A 12,204-nucleotide genomic window follows, 5' to 3' on the forward strand; every position below is an offset into this window, starting at 1 on the left:
TAAGATTGCGAAAAAAGAACAGAGTAGCTTGAGTCCACCACACACACAATAAGGAATGTGTACTTCTAGTGATGTACAATATGGGGGACTATTATTAAAACTGACACCCCTACAGTGCTGTATAATTTATTAATGCTGCCAACTTACTCATATAAGTATAATTACACAAACCAACAATGGTGTTGGTAGTCTATGAGTGCTAGCTTACCTGGATAAACCAACAATAGCCATTTCTCCTCGAAGAGCTAGATATACCTCGAGAAGCAAGATATACTGTACCTCAAAAAGTAGAAATTTTCATTGAACATCCCTCTCCACAAATGGTATAGTCCATGAACTATGCCATCAGGTGGGAGGCTCCCCAATAGCTAGCACTCATAGACTACCAACACCGGACTAGATACAAGTCGGCGGTGTCACTTTCGTAACCCCTGACCATACAGTATTTGTCACACCCATCCTAAATAAACGAATGACTGTCACCTCATTTTCTTTGATGTTTAAATAATTCTGTAACCTTCTGTAGTTCCTTCCTGAATAGCTTATAACAACAGTACAGTATTAAAGCAATATATTCATTGTTTATTTTTAGTCAACCTTATCAGAGAGTACTGTACTGCACAAAAGTTGTTGTGGTTCATTAGATTTGAAGGTGTTTTTTTTTCTCTGTCAAATCATAAAAAAATACCGTAAAAATGTCAAATACAGATACTTCACAATACTCTACCAATTAAGCCTACATTATTTTAGGTTTTTGTTATCTAGCAGGTTACAAAAGTCTGCACATGCGCTCTCTACAATAAAAAGTTGTGGAGAGTAGTAAGTGTTAAATTCTGAAAAAATAATGTTTGCCTCAAAAGCTGTCCCATAGTACGTGGCAGAACCCCCAACTAAACAATTTCGGGATATTTATACTTTGTTAACAGTTTTAATGAATTTTTAACAGCTTTGCCTGTTGCACATTGTAGCAGTTAATTGAATGTAATCTAAATACAGAAACAACTTTCTAAAAAACGTAATTGAGACAGTGGGTTTGAAAAAAAATTAAAATTTTGTTAAATTTAGGAGTTCAGTAGAGTGGATGAATTTTTGAGAAACTCCTGAAGAAATCAAGAGGGTTGGAACGTCTTAAGCTCTGTCTACACTATCAAACTAGTTTGACAAAAAAGTGTGACATGCCCAAATATGGTAGGTAGTGATATTCCCAAATATGGTATTGATATGACATCATCATGTCCATGTCCATCATGTACATTACATTTTTTTTGTCACATGAAGTTAGTAGAGTATAGTGTAGACAGAGCTTTACATGGCTGTGCTGTGGCTTTTCCAATAAGTATACAATTAAATTTACTTTCTATAGGACTTTTGATTGAGCCTTAGTTCATTGAGCATACGATAAATAATTCCATTGAGGATGGATAGTTAATGTCACATTAGATCCAAGCTTTGAGTTAATAGTTTAATAATTAAATCTGCCGACAATATAAAAGTCTGCTATACTGAAATGTCGAAAGTTAAAAGCAATGTAGTTGTTAAAAACCGGCCCAGTTTTAAAATACTGCTACTTTTAAGTTGGCCAAGAATTATAACATTACCATTTTTTTCCCTATAAAAATTGTATCAAAATGAGTTCAGTGCAGTTATCAGAGTTAACTACATACATACTGCAATAATGTATGGCTTCTATATAAATTTACGTAAGGGCAAAATTCGGTAAATCGCGCCTTACTTCTAGAATTTTCACTCGATGGTATGTAAAGTTGGTTCGTACTTTCGGTACTGATTTTAACCGCCTGATGTAACCCTGTTTACTAATTAAATTGAGTTAGATAATTAGTTATTGACGATTAAAACGAATTTAGGTTCAACGATTTGCCCCAAATAGGGGTGTTTTCCGATCGTGGTATACACTGTCTAATGGATGTCCATCTTGAAAAATACCCGCCAAAAAAATGCGAGGAGGCTTCGCATTTTTCTATCTCCTCCTACGATAATTGTTTTTAATAGCTGAAAACCGGTTGAACAGCTAGAGTACACCATCATAATGTTGAAGACAGGCCGATTTTCTTTAAAAAATACTATTTTGATAGATTTAATATACGATTATACAAATGTATTGATTTGCGATGAATGGAACATCCCAATCTCTCAGTCTGCCAGAGTTTGGTTTAACACAAGTACTGTAGGTAAATTTATGAGCCCTTGGTTTAACACATACGGTAGGTAAATATATGGGCCCTTTGAGAATAAACTTGCAATACTTTGACAATACTGTAAATACCTATTAACTATTTTTCATTTGAATCGAACATTTCTTACTGTGAATGTTCGTACTGTTAGATGTAATATAAAAATATATACAAATAAACTTTATTACTGAGACTGTGGATAGGCTCTACTGTTAGATATACAAATAAACTTTATACTGACAGTTCCTTCTCAACGTTTGTATTAATTAATAATTACCAAAAATATAAACGTCGTAGTGGTGTATCGTGACATGTACTTTAATATTTCAATCGATTATGACAGTGACAGTTTTAACAAAGTATTAAATCGCAAATGTTTTAGGCCTACTGTATTTAGAGGTATATTATTTATAGGCCTATAAAACATGAACAAAATATTTCGTTACTCAGTGGATAAAGAATATATTTAAAAATTGTTCCTCTTTGTACCTATCCGCTTTCCCATCCCTCAACCCTAATGTTACATAGCGAGGAGGCTTCGCATTTTCCTATCTCCTCCTACGATAATTGTTTTTAATAGCTGAAAACCGGTTGAACAGCTAGAGTACACCATCATAATGTTGAAGACAGGCCGATTTTCTTTAAAAAATACTATTTTGATAGATTGCTAGAGTACACCATCATAATGTTGAAGACAGGCCGATTTTCTTTAAAAAATACTATTTTGATAGATTTAATATACGATTATACAAATGTATTGATTTGCGATGAATGGAACATCCCAATCTCTCAGTCTGCCAGAGTTTGGTTTAACACAAGTACTGTAGGTAAATTTATGAGCCCTTGGTTTAACACATACGGTAGGTAAATATATGGGCCCTTTGAGAATAAACTTGCAATAGGTTCGGAAAATGTTAAAAACCAATTTCTATTATTTGAATCGGTAAACAGTTTCCATTTATTATACATTGATAATGAAACATGAAATATTCCTATTTATGTCCCTCGAGGTTCATTACAATTTATATTTAGTAGTCCCACGGACTTCATCTTAGCCACTCCCCCCGAGTGCTAAGGCCAAATTTATGATACCCTACTTTTTATGTAAGTTTATGTGCTTATAAATTAAGACTCATGTAAACAGCTTGATTACATCATTTTACAGACAAACGAAACTTTTTTAAACCTACTGTTTCAATAACTGAGTATAATACTGTATACGTTTTCATAAGTAAGCGCATATACATTTTCGTGTTTTCATTGACGAGATTGTAATAGTAACTTCAGTAACTATTACAGTACTTATTTATTATACGACACAAGACAATTGTATCTGACAGGTACGTACATTATTCTAAAAAATAAGTCTAGATAGATCCCTTAGGCGTCATAAATCACAGGCCAACAAATCAGTACTCATGACAGAAATTCGACCCAGTTTGGTTCACACAAATGTTTACAGGAATTTCAACACCACAACCGATGATTTGCCCTAAATATTTAGGTAGACTACAGTTTAATTTTTCACTGAATAGGAGCTTGCATTTCCGATTTCCATTTCGCAGAATGTCTAGGTCTATTTATTTAGTTTGGTTCTTATAATATATAAATACAATCAACTTTATTACTGCGGTTCCATCACCACCACCACGTGCCGCCCAATTCCCGTACATATACATTTCCATTTCTCCCTAATTTCTTTAATCCACATAAATTAATTGTCCTTTATGGAATCCAGTATTGGTTTTGTTGTCTCTATTTCTGAATACCCCAATTAGAGGGACACTTCCGTTTTTGTTTAGTGTCCCAAAAAAGTCCCCGTCCGTGGATTCTACTGTATTCGAGAACCATCTGTGAGCACCCTTAGATGGTACGCGAGCGAAGCGAGCGTGCCATCTAGTTAGTTTGTAATTAATACTATTGTATAAATTGCTTACATTAGAGAAAAATTTCATTTTAAAATCTTATTTAGCAATATTATATTGCAATAATATTATATTATATATAGAGTCGAGATAAGATAGTTTTGTATTGTATTTTTTGCTAACACAATTTTAGAGATGTGTAGCAAAGGTTGGTTGTATAGATTTTTGCTACAGTATGCTTGCTCTAGCTAGCTAGCGAAATTATTTCCTGTTTAGTGTTACATCTTTGTTCGTTTCAGTGGTAACCAAGCATAAAAAGTAATGTACTGTAAACTAGATTTGAACTCATCACTTTGACGAGTTACCTTGTCTTTTAAGACGAGCGAGAGCGAGTGCGATCACTCACCTAACACACTCCTAAACTGCCCTTGAGAAGTGCGATTTACAACACGCTTAAATTTGGTAAACTTTCTACACACCAAAATACAAACAGCACACCTGCAGCATCCCTGAATGTATTGAGGAGTGCAATTTGTAGCACACCTATAATTTTCAAAAGACGTCATGTGCATGTACGTTTAAATATGCATAATGAATCAAATTGCATGAAAAGGAATTATAATTTTGTTAAGAATTAAAAGTAACAGAATTAAAGAATATCACCGCCAAACCGAAAAAAAAAATGTTAGGCTTGTGGAAATTAGCAATAGAAAACATAGTGCTTGGCTTACCTGGATAAAACCTATTGATACGAAAAGTTGAATATGATAGAAAAAGTTAAAAGTTACTTTGGACCCATGGACTTAAACGAGCTATTGTCCTTTGATTAAGTTTTGTGGGTAAGAATGACATTACAAATACAAGCAGGTGAAACATTTTCTGGCAATAGGATATTGCTGTGTGTTTAATTAGCATCTTCGGTTTTCACTTAACACATATAAAGTGACATTGATTGATACAAGGCATGAAGCGTAGCCACTCAAAGAGCATTGAGCTAATGTCATAAAAGACTGTGTAGTATTAGTAATGTTAAATCCAACAGTACAGTAGTAGTAGTAGTCTATGCACATACAAGATTTTATAGTCTATTTTGTGCCTAGCTCTTAACTGGTTTAAACTGTCATTAAAAGCCAATGTTTTGTATTTTTTATATGTGATATTTCATGTTCAACTTTATTTATTTATATGTACAGTAATCAATTGCCTTAATAAAGTTCAAGTTTATGCCCTCCACAAAAAAATTATTTACAGTATAGTATGGTTTTCCGTGTACAGTTGGGAGATACCACTTGTTTGCAGAGGTGTTTCAAATACAAGCTGGTTTCTCTTTTCACGACAATCGATTAATTTAAACAGCTTAAATCTGTGTGTTCTTTCAAGTTATCAAAAATCTGACATCGCTATAATATGAGGCTTAAATGTTCCGCATTTACGGGGTATATTTTCATGGGACAGTTAGCCTATGTCAATACTCTCAACCTGCCAAAAACTACAAATAAATTACAGATCCATGATACAGTACTCCTAGTTTGAATTACAATGAAAGTTTAAACACAAACAAACCATTTTAAATTGAGAAAATCTAGCAGCAGGCTTTACAACCCAATAAACGTTAAATCACTAGTGATACTGTTCAAATGTACCGAGCACTAGCACTGTACATTCACCTAGGAAGTAGGTCTCTCAGACACTGTGATATTGATAGGAACATTACATTATACATTACGAACTACATTTGTTTCGCTTGAGTTGTCACGTGAAGAACCGTACATTAATGTATTAATGTGAGTTGTATTGATAAAATGTTTTGTACGTTTTAATGGATAACAGATTCAATGCCTTTGCTCTTGAGTAATGCAAGATGCATCACTTTAAATATTGTCTAATATCCTCTTCACACAGACACCTTATAAGGTTGTCTAATGTCCTCTTCACACAGAAATTTTAATGTTGTCGAATATCCTTTTCACACAGACATTAAACGTTGTCTAACATCCTTTTCACACAGACATTAAACGTTGTCTAACATCCTTTTCACACAGACATTTAAGGTTATCTATCCTTTTCACACATACATTTATGTTGTTGAACATCCATTTCACACAGACATTTAAGGTTGTCGAACATTCTTTTCACACAGACATTTAAGGTTGTCGAACATTCTTTTCACACGGACATTTAAGGTTGTCGAACATACTTTTCACACAGACATTTAAGGTTGTCGAACATTCTTTTCACACAGACATTTAAGGTTGTCGAACATTCTTTTCACACGGACATTTAAGGTTGTCAAACATACTTTTCACACAGACATTTAAGGTTGTCAAACATACTTTTCACACAGACATTTAAGGTTGTCTAACATACTTTTCACACAGAAATTTAAGATTGTCTAACATCCTTTTCACACAGACATTTAACGTTGTCTAATAATCTTTCACACAGACATTTAAGGTTGTCAAGTACATACTTTTTACACAGAGATTTAAGGTTGTCTAACAACCGTTTCACACTGACACTAACCTCCCTATTGTATGTATTTTTACAATTTTGCAAATAATATCTTAAGATTGATATAAAGTTTGTGGAACACAACGTATAGTTTGTAATACCCTAAATGCTTTGATCGTCCTCATGGCGCGGAAGAGTGCACGATAGTCACGAGAATAGTGAATAAAAATGTGAAAGAAAGTTGTTGTGAGGAATTTACACTTTTTACCGATGTTTCGTTTTAATTCATGTGAACATTTTTTTTTTATGATTACATACTGTACATGAAGTTGACGACGTTGTCTAACATCATGGAGTTGGATAGCCGAGTGGTTAGGACACTTGACTGTCATACAGATAGACCCGGGTTCAATTCCCGACAACTCCACTCAGCTGTAAATGAGTACCTGGTTGAAAATACTAGGGAGATAAAAGGCAGTGTGGAAAGGAACTGGCCCCCTACCACATAATGAGCTCCTAACAGCTCATTCCCCTACGTTCAGAATGAATACGGGACTCACCTTCTTCACTGTACATGAAAAAAGAAAAAAGAGAAAATTCATACTGTATAAATTCATAATGTCCAGAGGGGAGGACCAGATATCATTGCCGCCACGCCCCCCCCCCCCCCTCCCGCCTATAAATAGCTAAAAATTAACAAATCAGTTCTTGCTATTAACAGTATAATATGGATATACAGTACTGTATTTAAGGATGCTTCAATCACATCTTCTAATAAATTTTTCACTGAACTTGTTCAAATATTGACCCTTGTTATTTATATCAATGACTTTAAGTACTGTATCTGACTAATTGAATATTTAATTACCATAAAGGGATAATAATATTGCTACAATGCAATATATAGGTTTATAATGGAGAATGAAATAGAGAGATGAACATAATACACGTGTATTGTACACAAACAGTGATACTTGACCTGCTGGGTGGATGTACCATATAGTATGGATGCCATAGAGAAACACAACAAATACACAAACGGTGTAAAACATACCTCTTTGGTGTAAATACGTGCTATACGGATTGTATGAATAGAGAATGCCATAGATTAGCACAACAAATGTACAGTATCTTTTAAGACAGTAATGTATATGTAAAACATACCTCATAACTTGTACTGTGTAAATTGCTTTATATACCATAGGTATGGAAAATAACATGGAAACACAGTGAAATTGTAAACAAATAGTATAAACATACTGTACCTCATTGGTAGATGTAAATTTCTCCATACTGATCGGAATTTAGAAGGCCCGCCATAGAAATGAACACAAAAAATGCATCACCTCCTTGGCCATGTACAGTATTGCTACCTACACTAGGTGAATCACATACAGTATATTTACACTAAGAAAAACTAACAGTGATTGACTTAACACAACACAACAATCAAAATATTTAACAAATCTAGAATTTGCCGATATTATGACTATGGATTATGGTTTCCCTATGGATTATGGTTTCCCTATCTTCTAATAGCTCAGTCATAGTTCATGTGCTATTGATGTTGCTATTATATCTTAAGAGAGAAATTAGATTATATTTTTGCAAGCATAAATTGTCATATCTTTTAAATTTACAATACAAGTTTAATATTTCTCGGTTTACTTTAAATAATTTATATCTTATATACACAGTATTTGAGTACTACTGTATATTAAATTGTGTTAAATTTTATTTTTATGCTTTTTAAATGGCGTTTATAAATACCATGCAAGACCGCATTTACAAGGCTCTTCATAAATAATTTACTGCTACAATTTGTTTATAAATTGACTGAAAATATTTAATTTATTTATTAACCACTATCAAGCATATTCCCGAGATATCCAGTCACGTGTATCAATCTATCACTCGTTACGTGCACCAAATTAGCTGCTAAACTGTGAAATACATTTTAGTAGCCGTGTCAGAGATGGTTGACTGCTGCTGCCGACATCGATGGAAAAGCTATAGGGAAATATTGGCGCTGGCATAGTAGCTTCAATCAATCAATAAACTTTTCTTTTACTCTGATATTTTAAAATTATTTATTTCAAATGGACTTGCATTATAAAGACAACGGCAATGTTTATTTCTCCTAATTGAAAGTTATGTCACCAGGTTGCAAAAACTAATAAATTAGATCTACTACTCTATATTAATATGAGTTTTTTTTTATTATGTATTGTGAATCTGATGTACTCTTTTCAGGGAATTGAATGTACTTTAATTGAATTACTTTAATAAAATTAATAATAATAAATGTTCTACTGATATAAAGATGTTAACAGATCACTTCGCCATGAGTGAATAGTTGCTCATAACAGACTTTACACAATGTGAACACCTGCTCATTAGCTGCTTAAATATTGAAAGTGATTGTGTGAGTCTGGAATTGGGTAGAAATAGTTGCTCATGAGTGACTTTACACATGTGAACAATTGCTCATAATTTGTTTTATTTAAAGCAAGTTTGGATCTGTCATCGGTAGAAATAGTTGCTCGTGTGACTTACATGTGAATAATTTCTTAGGTTTTTTTTTTATTTACATAAAGAACTCGAAGTTATTTAACTTCATTTCTCAGCATGGACTTATTTTTGTTCAAATAACTAAGAGAACAGGATCAGACTTACTGTAGCACCATAACCATTATTGCTAGTTACAGTAGTCTAAAAAAACTGTTTTACTTTTAGAGCAGCTTGTTTCTAAGTAATTCACCTGCAATAACTACTGTACCCTACAGGGCATTTATTAGAAACAATACAGTACTTTTTTTTACCATTTCAATTATTCTATGTATTTTAAATGTATCTGCACATTTAATAATACTGTACTTCTCTCTTTTTTTAAATAAAAATAATATAAATCACCCATGGATTTTTTTTTTTCAGTTAAATTGCTATTAGAAAATGGATTAAATCCAAACTTGGGAAATGAAGATGGTTTAACAGCTTTACATCAGGTAAGAGCAGATTATTGATAACATCTTAATTTAGTAAATTAAAAAATTGACATTTTTCGTTTGAGATTTACACACGATACAACTGTATGTCACCATGAAGGCAGTGGTGGATTGAATGCAAGAAGCTACAGTACACTAGAATATTGCACTTTTAAAGAATATTCAGTCTATTGCCTAGCTTACCTGGATAAACCAACATTAGCCACTCTCTCTGAAGAGAGGAATACAAATATTGCACGTAGAATATTGCACATAGAATATTGCATGTAGAATGTATTTAATATGTCCACTTTTGTTGTGTATGTTGGACATCACCGTGTATTTTTAATATGTCCACTTTTGTTGTGTATGTTGGACGTCACCGTGTATTTTGGTTAGAAGGCTTAACTGTAACAATCGACTCTGAGATCATTTTCAAAAAGGGTTGAGGTTAACCCAAACAAAATAAAAACTCATGCTTTCTTTTTATTATTTTTTAATATTTTGTTTTCAATTTCTTTTTAAAGATGTCAAATATATTTAAAAATTGTTAGGCTATGTTTTTATTATTATTTATTACTCTAGGTTAGAACAGTGTTTAATTTAACGTTGTTTTATTTTTGAATTGAAATTGGGGTTATCAATATAATCATAATATTATTAATAATGAATATGAAATTAAACTACAAATTTCAACATTATATTTTCAACATACAGACGTTTCGTCTGAAATTAAATTTGATATTTTGTTGCAAATTTAAGATCACAGACGATGATTGCCAAACGAAAAGGTCACATTTCCGTTGTAGAAAATTAAAGCAAAATTGTTTGCGATTTCTTCAAGTTCACAAATGTATGTCACAGATGTTTCTAAATCCTATCAACATTTTTAAGAGTAAGAATGTGTGATTAAGTGAGATAAAAAAATTAGTATACATCCTCTTTCTCTGCTAAACTTGTTGTGTATTGACATGTCCATAATTGGTCTGAGAAGAATGGAGAGCGTGATTTGCCTCATTTAAATGACCCATTACGATAACTAATAGCTTTGCAAATTAGAGTTTTAACTGTTTGTGGTTTTTTTATTGATTTATGATATGGTGTACCGTGGGTTTGTTATGAAACAAACAGGATTTTTATATTGAATCAAGACTTTTTTGTACTTTTGTATTCTTGCGAGGCCGATATAGAATCAGGTTATAGGAACTGTGGTCTCATAGGCTTTAAGAACATTAACTCATTGCTTAACATTGGTTTTATTTAGTCTATTTCGTGCCTACATAGCTTGCCTGGATAAACTGATAATATCCCATGATCTCCAGAGGGAGGGCATAGCTATACAAAATGTTATAAAGTTCCTAGAAGAACACCCTTCTTTCATAATGGACTAGTTCACAATCACGCCCTCCTGAGCCATAATTTCTTTCTTTTCACCAATGTTGTTTTTTTTAAAATACATTTTCTACAGTTAGTTGTAGTTGTATCTACTTTTAATACAAAGCTATCACACTGACAATCCATAGCCAGGGGGTTGTAAGGTTCGAATGAACAACCCCCTCCCCCACCCCCTGGCTATGGGCTTATTTAATAGTACATTTCCTTTTTCCTGAAGTGCCCTTTTTAAACTAGAGACCAGTAACAGTAAGAGACCAGTAAGTTTTATTAAATATGCTTTAAACTTAATGACAATTTTTTGAACAATTCTATCTACCTACCCATCAGGCAAATAATTAGCATCTACTACTACTGGTACTAGGCCTTTAAATGTATTTTATTCAGCTGTTTGCTTGCCCTTCCCCTATTAACCGAGAAAAGAACTCCCCTAAAAAAGTAACAGCAATACTATACTTTGATTATAAAATATAAAAACATAATTGCAAAGGACCTCACCACAAAGCAATACAAATTATATCGTTATTGCCATGATGATACAATCTCATAAGTCATCTCATTAGAATTCTTCAACATGCAATAATTATAAAGTCAAGAAAAAGATTTATTATTTTTCAAAATTTGTATTAAATTGATAAAAATATTTAAACGATTTTAAATCGGGGTAATAATGTGCAGCGCATTGAGAGCTTGCTTATGCGCTATATAAAAATAAACTATTATTATTATTTAAAGAGTATATTTTATTATTTTTATTAGTTTATAATTTTATTTATTACTATAGATGAAAATGCATTTAATGGTTTAGATTTATTTGATTTGACCTAGTTTCTCTAGCTCTAGTTTCACACGTAATTTGTTTGTCACGCTTTCATTCGAACCATCTTACAGTATGTAGATATTATCAGCATGGTCAGATAACTTTATTCAGTTTATTATAATATACGCTCCTGACATTTAATGCTTCTTTAATGACAAACTTTTGTTTTTAAACAAAATACTCTGAGGGTGTGGTAGGGGTGGTGGGGTAGAAGTACTGTAAGAGGCGTGTGTCTACTCTATGGCCACGTCACACATGTGCTTCAGTATCAAGTATACGTTTATATCATAATAGTAACACACCTGGGACATTGGATTGGTTTGGGGTATATATTGGGAATATACTGTAGGATGAAGTGTAATTTTTAATATGTATACATTATTTGGCATGAAAGTATCATATTATTATCATTCATTCTATGTGATATAAACAAAACGTACAAATATTTGTATTATTTGCAGTGTTACTGGAACATACTTAATTTAAATAGATAACTGATA

At 32.7% G+C, this 12,204-nt stretch overlaps 1 protein-coding gene across 1 annotated transcript in view; it reads left to right on the plus strand.

Moving 5' to 3' along the window:
• Nucleotides 1–12,204, plus strand: part of LOC140056731 (uncharacterized) — a 47,431-nt gene that overhangs the window by 9,430 nt on the left and 25,797 nt on the right. Inside the window, exon 3 of the mRNA XM_072102204.1 lies at nt 9,443–9,513. Coding sequence (XP_071958305.1) covers nt 9,443–9,513 — 71 coding nt within the window. The remainder of the gene's footprint in view (nt 1–9,442; nt 9,514–12,204) is intronic.

The sequence above is a fragment of the Antedon mediterranea genome, chromosome 8 (assembly GCF_964355755.1).
Source record: "Antedon mediterranea chromosome 8, ecAntMedi1.1, whole genome shotgun sequence".
Classification (NCBI taxonomy): Eukaryota; Metazoa; Echinodermata; class Crinoidea; order Comatulida; family Antedonidae; genus Antedon; species Antedon mediterranea.